This window comes from Sarcophilus harrisii, chromosome 4 (genome assembly GCF_902635505.1).
Source record: "Sarcophilus harrisii chromosome 4, mSarHar1.11, whole genome shotgun sequence".
NCBI classification, from domain to species: domain Eukaryota; kingdom Metazoa; phylum Chordata; class Mammalia; order Dasyuromorphia; family Dasyuridae; genus Sarcophilus; species Sarcophilus harrisii.
In genome coordinates, this window is record NC_045429.1 from 125,367,625 (window position 1) to 125,395,541 (window position 27,917).

At 34.2% G+C, this 27,917-nt stretch overlaps 1 protein-coding gene across 1 annotated transcript in view; it reads left to right on the top strand.

The window, feature by feature from the left end:
* Window positions 1-25,363, top strand: part of C4H6orf118 (chromosome 4 C6orf118 homolog) — a 65,900-nt gene extending 40,537 nt beyond the window's left edge. The window contains exons 9-12 of the mRNA XM_012549458.2: window positions 5,392-5,573; window positions 7,083-7,136; window positions 9,830-9,891; window positions 25,209-25,363. Of these exons, the coding sequence (XP_012404912.2) occupies window positions 5,392-5,573; window positions 7,083-7,136; window positions 9,830-9,891; window positions 25,209-25,269 (359 nt within the window). The 3' untranslated portion in view covers window positions 25,270-25,363. The remainder of the gene's footprint in view (window positions 1-5,391; window positions 5,574-7,082; window positions 7,137-9,829; window positions 9,892-25,208) is intronic.
* The last annotated feature ends 2,554 nt before the right edge of the window (window positions 25,364-27,917 follow it).

The following is a 27,917-nucleotide window of genomic DNA, read 5'->3' on the forward strand; positions in this document are numbered from 1 at the left end:
TACCTCATGATTATGCTCTCCTCTGTTGTGTTGTATAACAAATCTTTCAACTTTTATCTATTTAATTGCTTCTTTTCAGTTTCCTCTGCATGTTCCTTATGTATGTTATGCCTTTTAACCATAGTTGTTCCCTGAGCTTTATTCTGCACCCCCTCTTTTTTTTTTTTACCTCTATACTATCTGATGAGGGTAATCTCATCAACTTAATTGTGATCGTTTAATAAACTCTATGTGGATGAATCCTAGATTAATTAATCAGTGTATCTATCCATCTATCTATCTATCCATCCAGCATAGTCTCTGAAACTTCAGTCATTAATTACCAACTAGATGACTTATAAGCATCTTAAATTCATCACTTCCCAAACAAAAACTCATTATTTTGATCCTGAAACCTTCTCTCTCAGACTTACCTTTTCTGTCAGAAGCATTACTATCTTTTCAATCACCCAAAATTCTTAAGTTTTTCAAGGTTATTTTTCTTTTAAATATCACAATCCTTTTATAATTTGTTTTCCTAGTCCTTTTCCTATGTAACTATAACTTTATTTTTTTCATGTCCCTTGGTACAAAATACTATTGTATTTATGTTCCATAATATATTTAGCCATTTCCTCAATTTATGTGTCCCTCCATGTGCTCTCCTAGATCATTGCCTTCTCACAGTGTAGAATCTTATATAACTCGGTGAAACTATGATCTATGCTTTGAAGGGTTACCCAAGATGGACAGGTCACGGTAGAGAATTCTGACAAAAGGTTGTCTAGTAGGGAAGGAAATGAAACACATTTCAGTATGTTTGCCAATAAAATCCCATGGAGGGACAGCCAGTGGATAGAGCACCAACTCTGAAGTCAGTAGGACCTGGGTTCAAATTTGACCTCAGACACTTAATACGTCTTAGCTGTGTGACCCTAGGCAAGTCACTTAACCCCAATTACGTCAGTAAAATCAGAAAATAAATAAATAAAACTCCATGGACAGTATTAAAATAATAAAATATATGACCATGGAACAAAGAACAACTATAAGTAATTTCAGAAAGAATGAAGCAGCTTGGACAAAGCTAAAAGGAAGTTCAGTTACAGTGACTGGTAACCAAAGGGAAGTACAAAGCTGTAAAAATCAATATTATATAGGAACCTGGAATGTCAGACCTATGGACCAAGGTAAGCTGGATCTAATACAATAGGAGATAGAAAGAATAAACATTGACATATTGGCTATCAGTGAATGTAAATGTATGGGAATGGGCGAATTTAATTCAGGTGAACATTACGTGTACTACTATGAGCAAGAATCCTTTAGAAGAAATGGAGTAGCCCTCATAGTCAATAAAAAGTTGAGGAAAGCAGTACTGAGTATAATCACAAAAAATAAAAGAATGATATCTGTTTGAATGCAAGGTAAAAACCACTAAGCATCATAGTACAGTCTATGCTTTAAGCACTATTCTCAAGAGGCCAAAGTTGATTAGTTCCATGAATGTGATGAGAGCGTATTTTAAAATCAGCCTGAGTCAGGAATTCAGGTTAAGGGGAAATCCTTGATCTTTATTCTTTGAGGAGGCGAAGGGGAAAATGGCAATAATGAAGTGAGAGCAGCTGCAACAGGAATCCTGCCCGCAGTCCTCTGCCTCTCTCACCCCATCCACCAAATCTCTATGCAATCTCCTACACAACACATCCAATTTGCACAGAGAGTGGGCAGGGCCATTCTTTCTCCAAGCATATATTAATAGAGTATTGTCCAATTGCTAATTAGCTTCAAGTGCTCTGACAGGACCTAAGTGCATTTGCTCAGCTTCAGCCCATTACACATGAAGACCTAAAACAGCTTCTGGAAATAACACCAAAAAAAAGATGTCAGTCATTGTAGGGGATTGGAATACTAAAGTATAGAATCAATACCTGATTGGAATAATAGGTTACTTTGAACTTGGAGTACAAAATGAAGTAGAGAAGAGACTAATTCAGTTTTGTCAAGATAACTCATTGATCATAGCAAATGTTCTTTTTCCATAACCCAAAAGGCAACTCTATACATGGACATTCAATATTGAAATCAGATTAATTATATACTTTGTAGTCAAATGTAGAAAAGTCCTGTGTAATAAGTTAAATTACATTTGGAGCCGATTGCGCCTTAGATAATGAGCAAAATTCAGACAATTTGAAGAAAGTAGTACTTGTTTTTCTTTATGGAATTTCCTTGTATTCTTCATAATCCAATGAATGTCAGCAATGTGGACCCTTCCTCTATACCTTTAACAACCATCCTCCTCTTCTTGTATTTTTTGGTTTGCATATTGTTGAAGCCTAGTTTATAGAAATTTAAGCATAATCTTGCTTATATGTGAAATGAAGACAATTGTTCAGTAATTTAAACATTCCTTAGCATTGCATTTCTTTAAGACTGAGAAGTAAAGTGATCTTTTCTAATCCCACGACCACTGTTGAGTTTCCCAGATTTATTGGTATATTGAATGCAGCACTTTAATAGATCATCTTTTAGAATTTTTAATAACTCAACTGGAGTTCCATCATTTCCACTAGCTTTATTGTAAACAATATTTCCTAAGACCCATTTAACTTCATTCTCCAGGATGTTTGCCTCTAGATCATTAACGATGCTATAATAATTATTAGGGATGTTTATATTTCCCTTATATAGTTCTTCTGTATATTTTTGCCAACTCTTCTTAATTTCTTCTACTTCTGTTAGGTTCCTACCATTTTTGCCTTTTATAAAAACATGCCCATTTTTATATGCATATGTAAAATATTTTCCCCTGATATCTTTAATTTTCTTGAATAGATTTCCGGTTTTTTTTTTTCCATTCTATCATTTTTTTTCCATTTCATTTATGAAAATATCTATCCTTGCTATTCTCTGGAATTCTGTATTCAGTTGGCATATCTTGTTTTTTTTCCTCCTTTACTTTTTTTCTTACTTTTTTTCCTCAGCTATTTGTCCCCACCAAACAGCCACTTTATTTTTTTGCTCTTCCTTTTCTTTGGAATGATTTTGTTTTTGTCACCTGTACAATATTGGAGACTTCTGTCCATAGTTCTTCAGTCACTCTTTCTACCAGATCTAATCCCTTAAATTTTTTCATCATTTCTACTTTATATTCATAAAGGATGTTATTTAGGTCATATTTATACATAATCTTGGACAAATTACGCATGATAGTGAAAGATGGAAGTTAGTATGTTATGGTCCATGGGATGACACAGAGTCAGACACTACTGAGTGACTGAACAACAACCAATTTCTGTGCATTATCTGTTTCTGGTTCTTAGTTAAAACAAAAAATATAACATATTAATAGCTTTTTAACAAAGAGATTGTTTTCCTATGTCATGTTGTTCCATATGTCCTATCTCTTGGAGAGATATACCTAATACTAGTATTCTTGGGTCAATGGGTGTACTCAGTTTAGTAAATTTTTATATATAGTTAAAAGTTGCTTTCTAAAACAGCTGGACCAGTTCTTGAAATCACCATGGCACTCTCCCATTAAGGGAGATGTAGCTTATAGAAAGTATTTCTGGAAAGATATAGACAATCATCTTCTTGAGGGTTAGTACAACTGCCTCCCCAAAATAATATTTTGTCTACCATCATCATGTTTTTTCTCTGATATGCCAACTCCCCAAATAATCTTTTGTTTAACACCAGCTTATTTTCCTCCCTGATAATAAACTTTCAAAGTAAAGTTTTGCCCTGGTCCTTGACATTCAAAGAGAGAGAGAGAGAGAGAGAGAGAGAGAGAGATCGGATGTGGGTATGTGCTATGCATTGATGCAATGTTGTCCTTATGTGAGTTATGCTCTATGTCAGGCTATACATTCTCATTTGTATATCCTGTTCATTTTTCCTCTCTCTCTTTCCTTTCGCCTTTTTGTGATTTCTAGCAATAAATTTCTTTGTCCTCTTAGGAAAGACTCCCTTATGCCAGAGAACTATCACAAAATAGTCATTGACCCCTTTGCTAAAAGATTATGGACTCCTCACAGTGTTTTTAAATGGATGATATAATAAATTACAAAGAAAATCAACCATATTGAAATACAGTTCATCCCTACCCCTCAAAAAAATTTTTTTAACAAGATTCATGGACTTCAGATAAAGAACCCCTGATTTAGGAGGAAACTAGATGAAGAGTAGAGAGTACACAAAGAAGATTAGTGTGAGATAAGATGGGACCAAGTGGTTGAGAGGTATCATCTTGTGGAAGGCTTGAATACTGTCTTCAGATACAGATAACGTCCTGAAACCACCTTCATATCTTAGAGTTTGTTCTATGCTTGTTTTCTCCTCCGAGCTTCACCGAATTGCTAAAGTAATTTCCCAGAAGATTTTAGCTTCCTTCTCTTCAAACTCTTCTTTTTTCTTTGAAATAATTTGACAAAAGAGTAAAGATCAAAGCTGTGGTGTCTACAAGTCAGTTATTTCAATCTCCAATGATTGCTTCTCATCTGAAGGGAGTAATTTTTCCCTTCTCAAAGGACCATACCTCCCTCATTCCCAATTAGGTGTTCTGGTACTTTAGTGTTAGAGAACACTTTGAATTGAATAGCTCCTTAGCAATTATCACTCTCAGAATCAAATACCATGGCACATCCTATCACACACATTATAAAGAATTCACCTACAGAGCTCAACAAGAAAACACACACACATACACAGGACATTTTAAATAATCTGGACAGGCATTCCACTCAGGGAACATATTCCTTGAAATTAGAATGAAAAAATGAAATTTCTGTTCCCTCAATCTAATTTTCTTGAGCATATCTGTCATTCTAGAATCTACCCTTCTTTCTACCCACAGTTTATTTTTAAGTAATTTTCCAGAGAAAGCATTGAGACAGATGACTTTAGTTAGTCTTCTAGCATACAGGTAATCTAGAAGATCCCTGCTATATTTCCTTTGATTTTCTATTATTTGGATAGAAGTCCTGGTTCTTGGCTCTTGGGCATTGTGTAAAATAAAACTTATGTACATTTTCCCCACTTTGGTAACCATCTCAGATCTATTTGTCTTCCTTTAAATTGTCTTCCTTTAAAAGTGACTCAAACCTTTTTCAGATACATTTAAAGATATTACTGTATATACATTATAGTATAAGTAAGATATTACTGTATATACATTATAGTCAATTTGTTGAATTTTAAAGGATGATTTTTGACTATACACAATTGTTGACTTGCATGCTGCCTTTAGAAACTAACCTCTTCCAAATATGGAATTCTGTTTGCTTTCTGATTTATTACTAGCTCTCAAAAATCTTGGAGTTGTCCCTGGACATTACTTTAAAACACACTTAAAGTAAATACAATTTTAAGACAGACCACTATAAGGTAAATTCTTTATATTTTCAGAGTCATCTGAAAGTGAAAAGATTGAAGAAAAGTTACCCGATTTGGCTGAGAAGATTGAAGAAAAGAGATGCAAAATTCTTATTAAATGGGATGAAATCTATGCTCTTGAAGAAAACATCAAGAATAATATGACTCATATGGGAATTGCAAACATTGTTGAAAGCAGCATTAAAAGCATAGAGGTATGCCATTTCCTTGTTAGATTTAAAAAAAAAAAAATTATCTCTTATTGAGCAAGGGCAATTATATGAATGCCATTCCAATAGGCTTTTGCTGCATTTAAGAGTTGGTTTTTTTTTTCTTTTCTTTTCTTTTCTTTTTAAACCAGTATAGAAAGCTAATAATTTGGTTATAGACATTTTTTTTCATTTATTACTTACTTGACAGAGTTGATTTATATTTGAATAAAATCAGCCATAACATCATGCATAGTGAGACTTAAAAATTATAATATTTGGTAATGGTGATAAGGATGAGAATGAGGATGAGATCAAAGTTTTTATATGTTTAACACTTTTCCTTTCCAAACCATTTTACTCCTAACTGCCCTTTTCAGCCAGTGGGTGGAAAAGTGGATAAGGTGCTAGGTCTGAGTTAGGAAGAATTGCATTTGAATTCAGCCCATGAAAATTACTTGTTGTATGATATTGGGCAAATTACTTATTTTTTGTTTGCTTCAGTTTCCATAACTGCAAAATAAGGATGATAATAACACCTATCTCAAATTGTTGTCACAGAGATTAAATGAGATGATATCTGTAAAACACCTGCCATATAGTAATTGGCTAATAAATGATTTTTCCTTCCTCCCTCTTGTTCCCCATTTAATTGTAATTCCTACCTTCGTTCCTTCATCTCTCCCTCTCTTTTTCCCTCCCTCCCTTTTTTTGTCCCTCCCTTCCTCCCTGTCTCTCTCCTTTCTTTTTTTCTTCTTTCCTTTCTTCCTTCTTTCCTTCCTTCCTTCCTTCCTTCCTTCCTTCCTTCCTTCCTTCCTTCCTTCCTTCTTCCTTCCTTAGGTAAACAGGGTTACATCACTTGCCCAAGATCACACAGTTAGTGTATGAGGACACATTTGAACTCAGAAAGATGAGTCTTCCTGAATTCAGGACTGGTACTCTATTAACTGGACAACCTAGCTGCATAACATTTTTGTTGTTCAGTCTTCTTTGCCCCTCCAAAAGGAAAAATGGGGTCATGAAGAGTTGGATATGACTGAATAACAACAAAGAAATAAAGAAAAAGAAAAATTAGTTGGATATGTTTGATCAGATACTCACATTAGTTATGAAAATTTCTTTCTTTTCACGAAGGGCTTTTATTCAATGGGACTGAATTCCCAAAGTAAGAGTGGAATTTTCTGTTTTAGAATACCTAAAAAATAAAAGAGACCCATATCTCTAGAATAGGTTTTTGAGTCAAAGGTTCCATGGTGGTTTTAGGCATCCTTATTCACCTCTTTTAAACTTCAAGACATAATCAGTCATATGTAGTTTTTAAGTTATGTGGTAGAATATTTTGATAGGAAGACAATATCACTGGTTAGCGTCTGCCTTACATGAGCTGAAATTTATTTATTTATTTATTTTGCTTGTATCTAGGACATTAAGACACAGAACTTTTCTCATGTTTTTCTAAAGTAACACTCTTTGTTAAATAGATATCTAATCTTTTCCCCCTCATTTCTTATTTAGGGTGAAGCTACTAAATTGGAGACAATTAATGGAATTTTAAAGAAAAAAATAATGGTGAGTTCTTTTGGATGTGGCATTATATTGAGATTAGTTTCCCCTAGTTTTCTTTTTGTACATTATCAACTAGTTGTTTTCTTCTGTGTTCGGTCTAAAATCCATAGCCATTAACCATTTTAATTTTTAATTTGGAAAAATATAAGGTAATTTACTTTAGGGGAAAATAGTTAAAAACTATTCTTATAGGGCTGAAGAGCCCTAGATTTTCAGGGGAAAAAAAATTTTGTAATCATTATAAACTGCTCTTTGTAGAAATGATCTCTGTGGGTGAGTTATAACCTCAGCAGGGAGCTTTTGGTACAGGGTTAGGGGCTAGTTTGATGCAGGATAATTTCCAAGAAAAACATCGTTGGGACCATCGGACAGACAAGGCACTATTGTCAATAAGAAATCAAAACCAGTTATTTGGTCTGGGAGTACAAAGTGGAGAAGAGGGTCAGAGGTTGTGGTGAAGCATACAGTGGTTTTGAGAAGGCTAGTGATGATTCATTTTCCAAATGCTTAGCATCAACTTTTCCATTCCTAACATCTGCCTGTCTCTCTTTGGCTTTGGATCCATTCTTGTAAGAAAGAATTATTATTATTAAGCAAAAATACCCATTATAGTGACTCATGTTAAAATGTATACAGTATTCTGCCATAGTAGTCCTCTACCTCCTAGTTATGAAGTAGTTATGTTTACTGTACCCTATCAAAGACCATTTCCCCTCAATTATTTAGTGTTTGACTTCTTTTTGTTTCATTATTGTGGTAGTGTTTTTTTTTTTTTTTTGTTTGTGTGCATTCTATTCTGAATAAATTAATACAAATCTTCCCTTATTTTTCTGGAATTCTTTATTTTTTCTTTTCTTTTGTCATTTTTTAAAACTTTGGTCAGTACTTCTTAAGGTTTTTCTGTAATATTGGTAATAGCTGAGTTCATACAGAATAAAGTAGGGCATAGCCAGGTTTTAGTAGGGCTTAAACTCAAAGACATGAAATTTACATTTTATCCTTGACATTGGGAAAGGTTTTTGATAAATGAATGATGTGGTATATGAAGAATGACTACAGGGCAAAGATTGTGCAAGGAGAATAAATGAATGATGTGGTATATGAAGGATAAACTACACAGGGCAAAGGTTGTGCAAGGAGAACAGTTAGGTATCTATAGAAATAGTCTATAAGGTATTATAGGTGGTTATTGAAGGTTGCTAAATTATATTCCTAATCTTTTGTAATTGATGTCATGGAAAGTAACCAAATGCTCCAGCAGCATCCATTGGTGCTTTTGCCAGAGACAATGAGATCATTTTTAATGGATCACTGCTTTTGTCAGACCAGTGTGTGGGCGATGTAGGAGGTGGGAAGCCAAGGTTATACACTGAAGGAACAGAAGCATCATTGGCAAACTAAATAAACAAGCTGAATCAGGACACATATAAGTAATGAGAATTAGGACAAACAGCAGGTCAGAAATTAGGCAAGCAGCCAAGACCATGGAGAGCATAAAAACTAGGAAGTAAAACAAAGTAGGTGGCAAGCAAGCAGGGACCAAGAGAGAAAGGGAAGGACTCATCAGTAGAAGAAATGAATCTCTGGTAATGAGACTGTGACAATAAAGGTAACCCTGAACCATAACTCCTTAGAATTTCCTTTTAGGACAGGAAAAGGATTTCTAAGAATGGCTAAGATGTAGCTTTCAGGTAAATGGAATCTGACTGGATTGTGGGTTAAGGGGACTGAGAGAGATACAGCTCCTAACAAATGTGACCCAGCATGGTGTGTGTACTATCATTGAATATTCCATTTAGATTTTTCTATTCTTCTATAACTATTAAGTGACATGTAAAGTTGTAATCAAATTTTGCCTAGTTTTTATAACTATGTAAATGATGGAAATCAATTACAAGAAAGGCATAATAAAATAAAAAAGAAGTTGAATTGTATTGTTGAAACCAACCCTGACTATTTCAGTCTAAAACAGTTGTAGTGTAGCCTCAAATTAATGGATGTGTTCTTTTTTTAATAAATTTGATTTAAAACTTTTCAGTGAAAAGTATTTATTTTCTTCCCCTCCGCTTGCTTTATTAAAAAGCAAACAAAAAAACTAAAATCCTCATAACAAATTTAAACAGTCAAGTAAAACAGATTCCCATATCCAAAATGTCCATTTCCAAAATTGTGGGAATCATTCTCCAATTTGAAGTCATTAGCTCTTTGTCAGGTTGTGGATTATCATAGTTCATCCTCAGTTTTTTCATGGTTGATTATTGTATTGATCAGAAATCTTAAGTCTTTCAAAGTTATTTATCTTTATATTGTTGTTGTAGAAATTGTTTTGGTTTTCTTACTTTCTTCTGCATCAGTCTATAAATCTTCTCAGGTTTCTCTGAAACCATCCTTTTTTCATCATTTATTGTGGCTAAATCATATTTCATCTTATTCATAAACAAATTTTCTTCACCCATTCCCTGATTTATGTGCGGCTCCATAATTTTCAGTTTGTTGAAAATAGGCATATTCTTAACCTTGTCTCTATTTAGTTTAATATATGTGCTTCCCTTTATAATATATATGTGCTTTTTCATATATAAATGTGTAATAGCAGAAGGTAGCATAAGTACTCTAAAAAGAGAGATAGGATTGAATTATTGATCTTATATAAGATTGACTGTATCAATTACTAATTTTTGGTTCCTTTTGGGTAGGATTTGGAAATGAAAATCAAGGAAAACCTTGACATGTATAAAGTAAGCCGGGAAGAGCAGCAGTAAGTATGAATAACTTAATGAAAGCAATGATAGTAAAATATTTTTATAACAGTCCAATTAGACACAATATTGAATTAGACCATGCTAAAAGCAATGTACTTGAAGTTAACAGAGGTTCACAACCTGCCTATGATTCTGGATTTCTATGTGGAAAAGTTAGAAAACCTTTTTGGGTCTCAGTTTCTTAACTGTAAAATGGAAGTGATAATAATACATGCATCTCATTCATAAAATTGTTAGGAAAAAATCAAATGAGATAGAATATTGTAAGCTTAAAAAAAATAAATTAAACCACACTACAATTTATTGTAGGAAACTAGGTGGCAGTGGATAGAAGGCCAGATCTGGAATCAAGAAAACTCAACTTCCTAAATTGAAATCTGGCTTGAGACACTTATTAACTGTCAAATTAACTCTGTTTGCCTCAATTTTCTCATCTGTAAAAGGAGTGGGAGAAGGAAACAGCAAACTACTCCAATATGTTTGCCAAGATTACCCGAAATAGGTCTTGAAGAGTCAGTTCCTGTCCTGTAATAACATATACCAGGATGGACATATGCATATATTTATCATTTCATAGATACTTTTGCTTCACTGTTGATAAATGTATTGTAGGTAAGGTATTGAAATAAACAAGGATTTATTAAATCCTTGCTTTGGCATATGCGGTTAGAAGTTCTAAAGAGAAAAAGAGAGACAGAGAGACAGAGAGACAGAGAGAGAGAAAGATCACTCCCAAAAAACAGTCCCTGATCTCAGGGACTCCAATTCAATTAAGAGACAATATTTAAATAATCAAATATATATATTTCATACAGAGGAAATGGAAAGTAATCTAAGGGTAGAAGACCTCCTTAGGAACTGGGGAGAAACAGACTATAGTGTTGAATAAGATGAGATTTGAACTGATCATTAATAAAAGTCAGGAAAGCTAAGAGGTGGAGGGGAAAGAAGGAGAAAGAGCTTCCCATGCATAAGGATAACCAGTACAAAAATACAGAAATGTTTGATGGGGTGTTGCATGAGTAAGGAATTGTACATAAGTTATGTAGCTGTAGAATACAAGGAAGAGTAGAATACATTCATTGTTTAGTTGTGTTCAACTCTATGTAACTCCATTAGATTTTCTTGGTTGAGATACTGGAGGAGTTTGCCATTTTCTTTTCCAGTGTGTCCCTGTTTTATATATGAGGAACTGAGGCAAAGAGTTAAGTGACTTGCCCAGGGTCATCCAGCTAGGTAATGTCTAAGGATGGATTTGAGTTCAGGTCTTCCTGACTCCATGCCTGATGCTCGCTCTCCCCACTGCACTGCATAGGTATATCTAGCTGTAGGAGAGTATATGGAGGAGTGTGAAATACAAGAAGACTAGAAAGGAAAGAAAGACTCAGATTAGAAAGATCTTTAAATGCCAAGTAGAGGATTTTACATTTGATACTGGAAGTAATACTAGAGTTATTAAATAGAGGGTGATCTCAATGGTCCTTCCTTCCTTCCTTCCTTCCTTCCTTCCTTCCTTCCTTCCTTCCTTCCTTCCTTCCTTCCTTCCTTCCTATTGTTGCATTTAAAACAAAAGAATTTTGCATTTGAGTTCTAGATTCTTTCCCTTATCTCCCCACACAATTAAGAAACCACATGTGAAGTTATACAAAATATTTCCATAAAAGTTGTGTTGTGAAAGAAAACATAGATCTCCACCCTAATGAAAATAAAAACTCTCAAAGTTTTTTAAAAGAAAGAGGATAGAAAGAGAAAGAAAGAAAGCTTCAATCTCTATTCAGATATAACCAGTTCCTTCTTTGGGTATGGATAGGATTTTTCAAGTCCTTCAGAGTAATCATGAATGATTGTATTACTGAGAATAGTAAAGATGTTTACACTGGTCACTCCAGAACTTTGCTATTTCTTTGTATACAATATATTTGATTTTGCTTGAGTTCATGGAGTTCTTTGCCGTTTTTTTTTTTTTCCCAGAGAGCATCCTGCTCATCATTTCCCATGGAACAATAATATTGCATCACAAACACATACCACAGTTTATTGAGCCATTTCTTATGAGCCAATCCTGAGGGGATTGAACATCCCCTCAATTTCTATTTTTCTTTTTTTTTTTTTTTTTGTCCTGAAGAGAGCTACTATGAATATTTTTTGTACACATAGGTCATTTTTTCTTTTAAATCTCTGTTATTATTAATGCCTAGTAGTAGTGTTTTTAGGTCAAAGGATATGCATTAATTTATAACCCTTTGGGCACAGATCAGATTTTCCATTTATCAATTGTTGCATGGCTCTTAATTTTTTAAAAAAATAAATTTGACTCAGTTCCCTCCATGTTTGAGAAATGAGGCCTTATCAAAGAAACTTGCTTGAAAATTCTTTTTTATAATTACTATTGCTAACTGTATTTCCCCCCATTTATTCTATTTCCTTTCATCCTGTCCCTCCTCAAAAGTGTTTTGGTACTGACTATTCCCTTTCCCAATATGCCCTCTTTTTTTCACCCTCCCCCCTTCCCACATCCCAGTATGCTCCTATTTTCCTGCAGGATAAGATAGATTTTTATACCCCTATAGAATATGTATGTTATTTCTCCTTCAAGCTAGTTCTGATAAAAGTAAGGTCCTCTCACTCAACCTCTCCTTCCCATCTTCCCCTCCATTGTAAAAGCTTTTTCTTGCTTCTTTATTATGGTAGAAAATTTGTACCAGACTACTTCTCCCTTTCCCTTTCTCCCAGTAACTTCCTCTCTCGCTCCTTAATTTCATCATTAAAAAAAAAAAGATATTATTCCTTCATATTCAACATATACCTGTGCCCTCTGTCTATCTATATTACTTCTAACTGCCATAATAATGAGAACATTTTAATGAATTACAAGTATCATCTTCCCATGTAGAAATATAAACAGATAAACCTCATTAAGTTCTTTATGATATCAGTTTTCTGATTATCTCCTCATGCTTCTCCAAAGTCCTGTATTTGAAAATCATATTTTCCAGTAAGCTTTGATCTTTCCATCACAAATGCTCGAAAATCTTCTATTTCATTGAATGTCCACCTTTTCCTCGGTTGGATTATACTCAGTTTTTCTAGGTAGGTGAATCTTGGTTGTAATCCTAGCTCCATTGCTCTCTGGAATATCATATTCTAAGTCCTTTGGCCCTTTAATGTAGAAGCTGCTAAATCTTCTGTTATTCTGACTGTGGCTCCATTATATTTGAATTGTTTCTTTCTAGATACTTGTAATATTTTCTCCTTGACCTGGAAGTTTTGGAATTTGGTTATAATATATTCCTGAGAGCTTTCATTTTGGGATCTCTTTCAGGAGGTGATTGGTGAATTCTTATAATTTCCATTTTACCTTCTGGTTCTGGAATATCAGAACAGTTTTCCTTGATAATTTCTTGAAATATGATGTCCAGACTCTTTAAAAAAAAAAAAATTATTATTGTCAGCAGGACCTGAGTTCAAAAATGGACTCAGACTTCCTGGGTGTATGACCCTGGGCAAGTCACTTAACCCCAATTGCCTCAGCAAAATACACACACACACATACACACACACACACACACACATACACACACACACACACACACATACACACACACACACATACATATACTTATTATTATTAAAGATTTTGATGTTCAAAACATAATTTTCATTATGTACCTTTGCAAAACTTTGTTCCAATTTTTTTCCCTGCTTTCCTCCCACCCCTCCTCTAGATAGAAAGTAATCCAATATATGTTAAATGTGCAATTCTTCTGTACACATTTCCATAATTATCATGCTGCACAAGAAAAATCAGATCAAAAAGAAAAAAATTAAGAAAACAAAATGAAAGCAAACAACAACACCAAAAAATGGTAAAAATACTATGTTGTAATCTATACTTAGTCCCCAGAGTCCTTTCCCTGGGTGCAGATAGCTCTCTCCATTACAAGACAATTGGAACTGAATTACCTTATTGTTGAAAAGAGCCATATTCATCAAAATTTATCATCGTATACTCTTGTTACTGTGTACAATGTTCCTTTGGTTCTTTCATTTAGCATCAGTTTTCTCAGTTGGCCAGTTTTGCATTTTAGGCATTCTTCTCCTGCTGGTTCAGAGGTTCCACTTTGCTGACATGGGGCTAGGGCAGAAGTTGGAGCTATGCTGGTGCAGCCTGCATTGGAACTGCAAACTGGTATTCCATCCTGGTATCATAGACCTTGGCTGCTGGAAAATGTTCTCCTCAGTCTTTTGGAGTGTTCTGAAGCACTAAAATTTGTTTAGAACCATTATTTAAATGAATTTGGAGCTGAATTTAGAGCTGGGATTAATCATTAAGGAATAGGGGATTAAAGCCTTTTCTGCAGGCTGGCAGCACATAACCAAAGTCAAAGCATGGGGTCATTTCAAAATGATTGCATAAGAGACTGATTTTGCACATAGTTCTATGTTCAGAATACAGGGGGCAGTTTAGATGGTGTAGTGCATATAGCATTGGACCTGGAGTTTGAAAGACTCATCTTCCTGAGTTCAAATTTGGCTTCAAACACTTACAAACTGTATGACATTGGCAAGTCACTTAACCTGAGAACACTTCAAATGAGCTAGAAAAGAAAGTAACAAACCACTCCATTATCTCTGTTAATAAAACCCCATTTGGAGTCATCCAGAGTTGGACTTGACTGAAACATCTGAAAAACAAATGCAGGACCTAAATCTCAGAAGAGAAACCGGGATTGGATATGTCATTTGAAAAACCTATCTGCATAAAGATGATAATTAAACTTCTGTGAGCTGATGAGATTAAGGGATATAATACAAAATGAAAAGAGAGAAGTACTCAAGATAAAACCTTAGAAGATAAAAAGTTAGCAAATGGAACACTAATGACAGTCCAGCAAAGAAATCTGAAAAGGAGCACTCAGACAAGTAGAGGAGAACCAGGAGAGATCAATTGTCATGAAAACCTAGAAAAGAGAAAATATCCAAAAGGATTTCGTAATCAACAATGTCAAATGTGACAAACTAGTCAATAAAGAACAGGGTTGAGAAAAGTACTTTGGATTTGGGAATTATAAAATGCTTTCCAATAAAAAGAAAAGTGCCTTCATTTTCAGTGTATCAACATTATCTGTCTTCCCACAGTCCTTTCATCATTGACTCTGTTTTTTGTCATCTTTCCCAATTTTCTTTGTGTGACATGAAAATGGAGTTTTTAAATTTAATTTTTCATTATTATTTGGATTAGTCTTTCACATGGTTTGCTAATAATCTGTTTAAAACAACAAATTAATTCATAATTTTGAAGTGAGACTCATCACTGAGTCTCAGAGCTGGACAAGATTTCAGAAATCATCTATCTAACTCACACATGAAGAAAAATTCCTTCTACAGTATTACCTACTTACATTCCTCAGTCTCTCCTCAAAGGTATTCAGTGAAAATAAAGTCACTACCTCCTGAGTCAGTTCTAATTGTTAGGAAGCTGTGCTATTTCCTCTCTCTCTCCCTCCTGTGTGGTTCAGAAATGGTGAGGGGTCACCATTTAATAAAAAAAGCTGGACAGATCTTTAGAAGCAAAGCAAAGTTTATTATACGTTTTCACGAGAAGGGTGTCCCACCTATCAAGCAGACAATTGAAGGGAGGAGGCACTATAGGGGGCAGGGTCAACACTTTTAATCCCTAACGCAAATACCCCTTCCCACCACTGACCCTCATCCTTATTGGCTGAGGATTTTACATTCTAAACGCGGGAACTACCCAAGAAATTAAACTTGACCAATAAGTACATAGTTGCCCATATTTGACTGAAATAGGGAGATGCTGATGTCATGGGAGGATAGCAGGAAGGGGACTTAAGTATGCCCTTGACTACTCAAACTCTGAAGTAGATGAAGCCTTACTCGATTTTCATAGTTGTCTTGAAAGATCTTACCTCATCTCGTTCACTCCCTTCCTTAATTCCTTCTTCCCTCCTCATCTCCTTCCTTCCCTTCCTTTTCCTGGTACCCTTTCCTTCCCTTCCCTTCTTCTCCTTGCCTTTCCTCTTTCCCTCCACCCCCTTCTCTCTTTTCACCTCTCTGTCTTTGTCTCTCTGTCTGTGTCTCTCGCCTTCTTTCTTTCTTTCTATAGGCCCCAAACATGTATCACTGCAACTTTTATATATTGTTTTTACTTCTTCCTTGTATAAGAGATTAAGACAAATCTAATTACTCAAGGTAGTCCTTCAAACATTAAGACAACTATCACATGCTTTCTGGTTCTTCTTATAGCCATAATTCATTTAATGAATACTAGTATAGCACACCCTTTGGATTATCCATTTGGATAATCTACCTCAGGTTCAAGGTTTCCCCTATGGGTCACCAGGCTTAAAACTGTGGATTCATGACCCCTCCCATTTAATTGATTAGCTTTTAGTAGTCAACCAGAAGGTACAGTTAACTTAAAGCAAAGGCAATTATTAATGGTACATAATAAGAAAATTAGCTACAAAACATTCTTCCTATAAGTCCAGGGTAAAATTCAACCACAATTACTCACACTATCAATGGAAAGAAGAGCACAGATAGAAAGAACACTGGCAGAAGTCTATACATAGTGAAGACATGTGACCAGCAAGACTTGTCTCTGAAACTTTGAGATTTAGATGACTCATTTTACTTCATTGTGTCTGCTTGCCCAATGTGAAGCATCTCTGTTGGTTAAAAGCCTCATCTGGACCCACTGGTTCTTCTATTTCTTGTTTACTCAATTTCCAATAGCCTTTTGCTCTTATATCACAATGCTCCTGCCCTCTTGTACTTTGATTAATTAGGCCTGATTTTGCTGTGGACTAAAAGGCATCCTGGCAGTAAGGGAGAGTAAGGAAAGAGAAATCTCTCCTCCCAAGAGTAATTCTTTCTTGAGATCTGAGTAGTTTTTCTACATCTGTTTTTCTTTACTATTTCATCTTGCAATCCTCATAACTGTCAAATAGGGCATGTTTCTTTTTACAGAGAAACTAGGATGTGACTGAACCTCTGACCAAGCTCCCCTTGATCCTTTACATCCTGCAAATTCCATCAATTTGTGTGGGAAAAATAATTTAATAGTAGTCTTCTGATTAGAGAAGATCAGTACTACATTTGTATGGCACTTCCCCCTTGTCATCTTCTAACTCTCAAAGAATTTTCACTCTCCAAATTGTCCAAAAAGAGGGAGAGAATGTTAATTGGATTGCTGAACTCCATCAAAGCAAAAGATTATCAAATGACTGCTAAGACTCAGACATATATTTTACTCTATTACTTTACAGACTAATTTTAATTTTTTGTGACTATTTAAATCTGTGAATACGGTTTAAAATATTTCTTTGTCTATTCTATTTCTTTACTCTTAACTATAACACATGTGCATTTCATTATAAAAGTAACTCAAAGTTTTAATCACACAAAGTTCTTCAAAGTAGATAACTCCAAGTTTTCCTTCTACTGTGAAAACAGTCTTTTTTTTTTTAAACAAATTTTATTCAGTGCAAGGTAAAATATGTGGCATTATAGATTGAATTTATTAAGAAATTTCTAAGAATTTGCTCCCTGGGATGGCTGTAATAGACAACTCAACCTTTGCTACTGATTCTGGGACAAGCATCCTACTATTCTACTCATTTCTCTAATAAGTTGCCTTTTGCTCTTAACATAGTTTGTTTATTTGAACTGGATTCTGTCTGGACACACTCTAATGAAGGAGATTATCTTGCTTTTCTCTCATTTTACAGTTACTTCCTCCTCCAGTTCCCTAAGAAAGATTTACCCATAGCTTAGGATTCAGCTCCCAAAAATGGGAGAGCTAAAAAAAAGTCCTTAATGTACAGTACAAACCAGACATTCATAGATATTTATTTTCTACACATCAAAGTAATGCTAAATGTTGAAAACTCATATAATTATATTTCTTGGCAACTTATCTTAAAATTATTGTTGCAATTTGTAGGAGACATACTTAACATTTTTTTCTTTTATTAAAGCTTTTTATTTTTCAAAACATATGCATGGACAATTCTTCAACATTAGCCCTTGCAAAAGCTTGTGTTCCAATTTTCCCCCCTTACCAGCCCTAGATGGCAAGTAATCAAATATATGTTAAACATGGTAGAAATATACCTTAAATTGAATAATGCATACATATTTATACAATGATTATGCTGTACAAGATAAATCAAATCAAACCAGTAAAAAAAGAAGTGAAAAAAAGAAGTGAAGCAAATAAAATGCAAGCAAACAATAGAAATAACGAGAATGCTATGTTGTGGTCCACACAAGTTCTCACAGTCCTCTCTTCATCATTGAACAATTGGAACTGATTTGAATCATCTCATTATTGAAGAGAGTCACATTCATCAGAATTGATCATCGTATAATCTTGTTGTTGCCCAATGTATAATGATCTCCTGGTTCTGTTCATTTCACTTAGCATCAGTTCGTGTAAGTCTCTAGGAGATATACTTAAACTATTTCAGTATATAAAGCAGTTTGTGGGATTGATTATTAATTATTTTATATTTAACTTTAGCTCTGCTCCTCCTTTCCAGAAAGTGAGCCAGTCTGATTTTCTCCTTTTCAAAAGGAGACCTAGCTCACTGTTCTCTTTTTATTGTCTGTCTTAAACATATATACTATTACATGAACCCTATAGGGTGTGCTTTCAGATACCTATTGAAATCTTGGCAATAGATATTCTTTATATATGTTTGATGGTGGAAGAGTTTAGACTTGGGCCAATCTTCTTGCTGATGAATATTCTTGCCAATGAAGAAGCTTCTTTCTCCTGATGGCAGTTACTTCCACTTATTGGATCTATTGAACTCATTAGGTAACCTCCAGTCTTGGAAACACAAAGCAGAAAAGACCTCCAGGGACCAAGATTTAAGCTCATCTAGTTGATTTCATGCTGTAGAAGTGTGGGGGGGAAGAGCATACTCCATCCATTTGCTCCATGGCTTATTACATGTTACTCTGAATGGCATCTATAGACTTATGCAACTTCCACTATAATTGTCATCTACCTGGTACTTCTGGGGCCTCAGGCCACAACAGGAAATAACTAAGGAAGTGTGAGGATCTTGTAGTTCTAGGAGTTACAACAAGGCTAACTGGAGAGGTCTTTGCTCCCGGTCATTGCTACTATGGCAGTCAGTCATCCCTGAACATTGTGAACATTGTGATCTTCCACTCAGATTACTACCAGATAGCAAAGTTGTACTAGAATGATCATCCATTCCTGGCTAGAGTGATTGCCATACTCTTGGGGAATCTTACCCTCCAAGATAATATATTCATGACCAGACTTTATTCTATAGCTATTCTTCACCTCCATCTCCACTCAACTTAATTTGTTCCAGGTTTAAAAATTCTAGTAGGGCAGCTAGGTGACACAGTGGGTAGAGTTCTAATTCTGAAGTCAGGAAGATCTGAGTTCAAATCTGGTCTCAGACAGTTAAAAAGTCCTAGCTGTGTGACCCTGGGCAAGTCACTTAACCCCAATTGCCTCAGCAAAAAAAGGCAAAAAAAAGAAAAAAAGAAAAAAGAAAAAAAATTCTGATAGTTCTTACCTTGACACATAATCTGCCCATCTATTTCCCCCCCCCCCCCCCCCCCCCCCCCCCCCCCCCCCCCCCCCCCCATAATTCCTTGAAGATATCCTTGACTACTGATGTTCAGTCATTGGTTATATGATGCAGCTGGTTGTACTTATCATGCATCTTTTCTTTGCCTTCTGTGTGATGTTCATCTTTAATTTTTTAGAAGCAATGGGGTTCCCGATTTTGCCTCCACAATAAAATATCACCACAATGTATTGAAAAGAAGGACTTTGGATGATATTGGAAGCTTGAAGTCTTTAAAAATGTTTACAGTTTCCAGAAAGTGAGTCAGTCTGATTTTCTCCTTTTCAACTCTGGACTTAGCTTACTATTCTCTCTTTATTGTCTGTCTTAAACATATATTCTATTACATGAATTCTATAGGGTGTGCTTTCAGACACCTATTGAAATCTTGGCGATAGATATTCTTTATCCATTTTGTCTTTGCTATGGATGGACAGGCCAAACCCTTTATTAGTGAATCTTCTAGGAAGCTTTATAGTGTCTTGTAACTTGATGAAATCAATAAAATGGCATCCACAAACACAGATATCTGAAAACCTCACCCATTTACATCTTCTCCAAGTTGAACCTTACAGAGGAAACTCTGTCACAATGGTAAATACTTTTGGGAAGTATTGTTTTATGTTTTTCCAGATGTTTATTTGTAGGCTTTACTGAATAGAAAATTACTTCTGTTGTTGTATCTTCCAAGAAATCTTGAATGATCTTTATATAAGGATGGGGAGACATTTTCTTCTTCTCTTTTCTTCTTTCTCCTTCCTTCTTCTTCTTCTTCTTCTTCTTCTTCTTCTTCCTTCTTCTTCTTCTTCTTCTTCTTCTTCTTCTTCCTTCTTCTTCTTCTTCTTCTTCTTCTTCTTCTTCTTCCTTCTTCTTCTTCTTCTTCTTCTTCTTCTTCTTCTTCTTCTTCTTCTTCTTCTTCTTCTTCTTCTTCTTCTTCTTCTTCTTCTTCTTCTTCTTCTTCTTCTTCTTCTGGTAAAAACTCCTATAAGTCAGCATTTGTTTTTACCAAGTCAGATGGTTTTTCATATTCAATAAACAATAATATATTTGCTCCATCTTTCAGTCAGTTGTGAGGTGGTAAAGATGTGATCCTCTTTTGAATACCACCTTCAGAAGCTTTCTTATTTCCTATTAATATCTTCAGCAGCAATGCTCTCAATTTAGATACAGATGATCCTCACTATGAGGATCCTCATAGTGATTTTACATAGGTAGTAGTTTAGTCAGGTAGTTATTGATGTTTTCTTGATTGCCTTTTTGGGTATTAACATAGTCTGATTTTTTCCCATAGTATCTTATCTTTTAGATAAGTTACATTTTGGTCCCTTCATACTCTCAAACAGATTCTTTTCCTATCTGTTATAATGTAACTTCATCTTTCTTGGTATTTGGTGCTCAGGAATTTAGCAATTCCTTTTTTGAAGAAAGTGTCCATAATATAGAGGTATGAGACTTTTGCAATATCTTTGGCTTCTTTCATTTCTCCTGATCCATACTTTTACATATATGTATGTATGTGCATATATGTGTGTGAATATATATATATATACATGTGTATATATATATATGTGTGTGTATATATATATATATACATGTGTATATATATATATGTGTGTGTATATATATATATATATATATACATGTGTATATATATGTGTGTGTGTGTGTGTGTGTGTGTGTGTGTATTTCCCCATCCTTTTAAATTTTTTTCATTAAAGTTACCAAGTATCAGAGTATATGTTGATTTGATTTGGAAAATCTTATAAAGTTTTTCATAGAATTTTTCCACCACTTTGCCCTCAGCAGCTAACATCAGTGAATAAATTGCAGTAGTTTCCTAGTCGTCTTTTTGCAAATATGTCACATTAGTATAGTAATAGATAATGAGAAAATACTGCTATGAAATAATATGTCCTGTAGCTTTTGTTTATATAATAAAACCCATTTGCCCAGATCCTTTCTTTGGCTCTCCAAAGACTATTATATTTCCACTTAAATAATTTCTTTTTAAAAAAAAATTTATAAGACAAACACGTCATTTTTATTAAATGAGAGAGAATATTAAATGATGAGAATGAGAATATTAAATCTGATGAGAATATTAAATCAGAGAAGTTACCTTTAGAAAGCTGTGATTATATGTCCCTAATTTTTGAGATAGTTCTGTTTTCATATATTCTGTCCCATTATTCCATAAATGTCCTAGAGTTTCTAGCAATTCATCAAATTGTTATTGAATGAGTCAAGTTCATCAGCATTTTAATAAAATATATGAAACTCACAAAAGATGGAGAATCAAAAATATAAGAAATATCACAGCTATTCCAGAAAGCACATACATACTAAACCAAATTACATACATTTATAGCTATGTGTTGTGGACACAAATGGTTTGGTAGGCAGTATGGCAGTGATAGCAATTGGCCATGTATCATTAAAGAGATTCATTAAATGTATAATTAAGTGAAATTTAATTTGTTTACTATTGTAAGACTTTTATTATCAAGTCAGAAACAAAATCTTTTATAAGACAAATTTTTGCTTCAGAATTCACTGTGAAGAATTTCTTGCCTAATATATATATAAAATACACACACACATACACACACACACACACACACACACACACACACACACACACACATATTCTAGACTCCAAGCCCACTAAGGTGTTTCTACATAGGAATAAGCATCTTCAAATGTATTCATTATTCTTGTAGGCCAATCTAGATAGTCTATATCCTGTCTATTGGTTCTCAAACTTTTGTTCTCAGTATTTTTATGTTGTTAAAAAACCATCGAGGATCCATTCAAAGAGATTTTGTTCATGTGGGTTATATTTATAGCTATTTACTATATTAGAAATAAAAAAATTTTTGAATTTGTAGACCCTCTGAAAGGGTTTCAGAGACCTCAACAATTCTTTGGACTACACTTTGAGGACCATTGCTGTAGACTATGCTGTAGACTAGGCAAACACGTAGACACAAATTTTCCCCTCTCCTCCTTTCAAGCTTACATACTCCATTACATTATTTTACATTAAAAAGTTGATCTTTGATTCAGGGGATGAGCCATTTAAGTAGACAATAATCTTTTCAAAGGGAATCTAGTCAAGGATGGTATGGTTTCCAAACCACAGAAGGCATAATTATGGGGATTATATTGTCTGAACCCCAAACTGGACATACATTCTAATTTAATCCTCATTAGAAGTATATTTTTCTAATGAAATGAGGGTTGTCCCATGTAATCAGGGATGTAGAATAACTATAGCAATATCCTTCTTTCTTTAGGTTTCCTAATATAATTCAAGTCCTCTAGCAACATTTCCAGGCACTGATCTTTGAGCAAAGGTATCACATTTACAGCACCAAGAGTTACATGGAAGTTTTTTCTAATCTAAAAATAACTTTTAGCCCCTCCTCTCCTTTTCTCTTACTCTTTCACCATCATTGCAGAAGCATAAATGGACTGCATAGAACTGATGGCCATTTTCAATTTTTCTTTGTTTTTTGGATTCCCATTACCAACAACAGTAAAGAATTTACTATTAGGAGGCCAGTCTACTTGTTTTACACACATACACACACACACACACACACACACACACACACACATATATATAAAACTAAATTGGTTTTCAGAAAATGGACTCAGTTTTTTCTTTTGCTGGAGCCATATTTATAGCATTTGCAAAATCTTTACAGGAGCATAGCTTTTAAGAGTTTAATGCCATGAAGGGGCATCAAAATAGGATTTTATGGAGATTTCAAATCAGCATTCATCTCAAAACAATCATGAAAATATTACAAGGTATTCAAAGTAAGTCATAGAATAAAATGAGTGTTTTCCATATTTTTGTTTTATGATAGCAACTTGTCTATGGACAGAACACTAACATATACAATTATTCAGCTTGTTTATCCCATTGTTACCTGGGAAGTAAAGTTTGGGCAGATGAATGAAAACAAAATGGCCTCATTGATGGCAGATATTTGTGATTGGAGAAACATATGTGGCAGATGAATGTAGTAGAGAATAGGCTCTGATTGTACTGTGACCTGATTGACCTTTTTCAGATAATATCTTGTGAAAATAAGGATGGGATCTAAAAGAGAAAGGCCATTTAAAATGAAAACCATAATAAAAGCTGTGGTATGGAAGAGGCAAATTATTCCATTCCCTTTAGTACATTTTCATTTATAGTGCTGGAATATAATGTGCTAGCCTCTAATAATAATATCTTAGATCTGGAAGGGGGTCCTTTGAGGTCATATAATTTAGCCCCTTTATTTTATAAATGGAGAAACTGAAATCAGATAGGTGAGGTGATTAACCTAAATTCACCCAGGTTACTAATGGCAAAATAAAGATCTTTTGGTCCTTTGATGCAGAGCACAAAGTGATTTTAATAGTAATAATAGTGAAAACTGACATTCATATAATACTTCATAATGTTTAGAAAAAAATTTAACATATATTAACTTTTGCTCCTCACAACAATTCCATATAGTGATAACAAAAGGTATTATTAATCCATTTTACAGAATGAGTAACTAAGTGAGAAGAGGTTAAGGAGCCAACTTGGTCACACAGTTAGAATCAAAGGTGGATTTCAAACTCAGGTTTCTACTGATTTCAAGTGCAGCTTAACTGTGATGCATCTTGCTGGGGGTAAATAATAACTAATAAAAATACTTGAATTTGTGTCTTTAAGGTTTTAAAAAATGCTTTAGAATTATTATCTCACTAAATCCTCACAACAACCTAAGGTTGTAGATGCCATTATTATCTCCATTTTACAAATGAGGGAAGTGAAACAGACAGAAAAATGACTTGGTCAGGTGACACAGGCTAGTATCTGAGGTGAGATATGTACTCAGATCTTCCTGCAACTAAGTTCAGCTCTCCATCTCCTATGACACACTTCATCTTCAAAGAGCAAGGGCAGGTGGAAGACAGCAGAAGTCCTCTTAGGCTGTCCCTCAATTGGTGGTGCCTCCTGGGTAATTTGTTCTTGTAGTCAGCCCTTAGGTATATAAATTATATGCATTACCTTTAATAGGGGTTGGATGGGGGCCATATAACATAAAAATATGAGATAGGACCTTATTGCTCTGTCAGCTTGTAGGACTTACTTTCCATTAAGGGATTTCAGCCTTTAATAAAGAATTTTGCAAGTTCCAAAGTTTTTCTTTTTACAGATTCAAAGGATTTTTAGAAAATGTCATATCAAACTCTATGATTGAAAAAAAAATGAAATAACTGAAGCCCTGAAAAAGGCAAGAACTTGTCCATGATTACACAGGTCTTAATGGACAACACCAGATTCTGAACCCAAGCCAACACTGGTTCCACTGAACTATATAAATGACACATGGTTGCTAATTTAGAAAGTAATGGAGCCAAGGCTTGAATATCAGCTTCCAGACTTTAATCCTAGTATCTTCTTATCATATCACACTATTTCCCCAGGAGGGTATTTTTAGTGGTAAAAAATCTTTGTTTTCTGGGTTATTGTAGAAATGAACTAAGATGCCTATAGAGATAAAGATGAATGGGACTGTCAGAATTATGTTAAAAAATAAATGTTAAGGTTGAAATATATTTTCATTTTCAAGACATTTCCTCTTATCTAATGAGTTTTTTTTTTAATTGTCCATTTAAAGGAAATTTTGGGATTTCCTTGATAACTTTATAAGTTCTGAAGATACGGAAGAATTCTACTGAGTACTTGGAAAAATGATACGTGAACATCAAGAATGATCTCATGAACAAACCCTTGACTTTTTGAAACATACAAATTAAATCATTTTGGCTCCTTTTTCTTGTTTATCTTAGAATCAAATTCAGTATTATTTTCTAACTAAAACAGGAATATATATATATATATATAAGTTGTAAATATTTTTGTGAATTTTTTTCTGTTTATATATTTGTAATGCTATATCTATAGAATCTTTTAATAACTTTTCCATGGGAAAAGTTATTTTTTGCATAATTTTTATAAGTAAGAAAATGAACAAAAATGTAAAATGTGCTTAGTTCAAGTTCAGATTTTTGCATTTAATAAAACTTGACAATAATCTAATTTTACAATTGATATCTTGATCCTCATGTGGCTCCCTGGTTGCAGTATCAGAGTGAACAACTTCTGCTAGAAGAATGTATCAATATTTTTCCATGGTCCTCTCCTAGACCATTCAATAAACACAGGGGAAAACACCTATTTCAAAATGTCATTGAACTGCATTTTTATCTTGCAGTCTTGAAGTTCAGATATCTGGGCAATCACTTCTTTTGTAGAGTTTCACATATAGTAATACTAGCAATAAATAAAATTAAGAACTTTGGGATTAAAAGATTCAAACTGAAAAGCTTCAGGAAGTGGAAAACTTTAGAAGTATGGACTGTATCACAAAATTCCAGAATCTAAGAATTAGAAGGGACTTCAGAAACTCTTAGAGTCTAACCTATACCTGAGTAAGAAACTTCTCTATGTTATTCCCAACAAATGATGTCTACCTTTTATGAATGTCCAAAGCCTCTCATAGGCAAACCAACCCATTCCACTTTGGTGTAGCTTTAATTTTAAACACATTTTTCTTTACATCAAATTTAAATGTGTCACTTTAATATCTAAAACTTCCCCCTCCCCCCAATTCTGTACTTCAGGGCCAAGCAAAACAAATGTAATCCCACTTCCTTTCAAATACTTTGTCTTTAATTATTCCCTGAATGCCCACTTTTTCTTTTATCCAAGTTAAACATTCCCATTTCTTTAAGCCAGTCTTCAAACAGCAAGAATCTGAGGTCGTTACCAATCTGGTCATCCACCTCTTAATATTTCCCAGTTATCACCTTCTCAATATTACTCTTTCTCAAAGTTGATAATCTCTAACTATATATTATACCCAAGACTCCTCCTAGAACTCTACTTCTTCTCTTTTATGATTAGGGAGTTAAGACACATATTTAAAAGAAAAAAAATTGTTCATTTTATTCTTGATAACTTATGTGAACCAATAACTAATCTTGTCTAGAACTCAGTCCCATAGGATTATTTTTTATTAGTCCAACATTGATGATTGCAACTTGCTACTATAATGTTATGTTTTGACAATTGGAGTTTAGGAGTCATTGTGCTAATCCAGTTTCAGTGAATGAGAAATCATCCACCCCAAGAGCTGGAGGTTTTCAAGTGTAATGGTTTCTAGGTGCTTATATCTCTTCCTCTTGTTCCTTTCTTCTTCTCCACACTGAGAAATGTTGCACCCTCAAGAAAAAAATTATATGTATGTATGTATGTATGTATACATACTTTGGAATGCTCTGTCACAGGTGGGACACAAATAGTTCCTATGAATATTTGAGGTGGCTTCTCTAGCTTTGTACATCTCATGTTTCTTCTGAGTTAATTCAATTCTGCTTTGCTCATAGAACATTGTGTGTGTGTGTGTGTGTGTGTGTGTGTGTGTCTATCTGTTAATTATAAAATAATTCCTATCACTCTGCAACGTTAGAGCAAGTAAATGCTCTAATAAGAGTGTGAACAAGAGTTGTCTCTCTTGTTTTTATTCTGATTTACTCTGAGTCCAGACTCTGTTAACTACTAGAGCCGAGACAAAAAAAAAAATTACTAATTGTTATATTCTTGGATATTGTATTTTCATATTGCTCTTCAAATAAACAAATGGTAAACTTGAAGAAGAGCTTTAGGAAGTACAACATTGTTCCAATTATAATTTCTGATCACCAATAAAATTTATGGCTCTTTATATTTCCAGATTGAGGCCATCTCAGGGATTTAAACATAAGTGTCTACAAAAGTAAGACTTGGGAGAAGAAGAGGAAGTTATAATAAATCAAATAATGTTTTTAAGTGCCTACTGTGCCCTAGGTACTGTGTTGGAAGTTGGGAATACAAAGACAAAAGGGAATCCAGTCATTGTTCTTAAGGACATTACATTCTTTTGGAGGAGACAACATATGTATATATATATATATATATATATATATATATATATATATATATTTAGGATATGCAAAATACAGGTTTTGTCATTTGTTTCAAGGAAATGATAAAGTTACTGAGACTTTTGGGATACCATATATTTACCAGATGATTTTGGAAGGAGGGTACTAACAACTAGGGGCATTAAGAAAGGTCTCATATAGATGGTGGAGTGTCTTTATATACTTCAAAGTTCACAAATAGAACCCCTAAACTGGATATACTGTATATTTTAATAATTTAACAAGTGTACATTTATTTAATATCCAAAGGCCATATAGAGGGATTATTTATTTGTGATAGCTAGGTAAAGTATGTGACATTATTTATGGATGAAGGTCTAGAATGTACGCACAAGAAACTC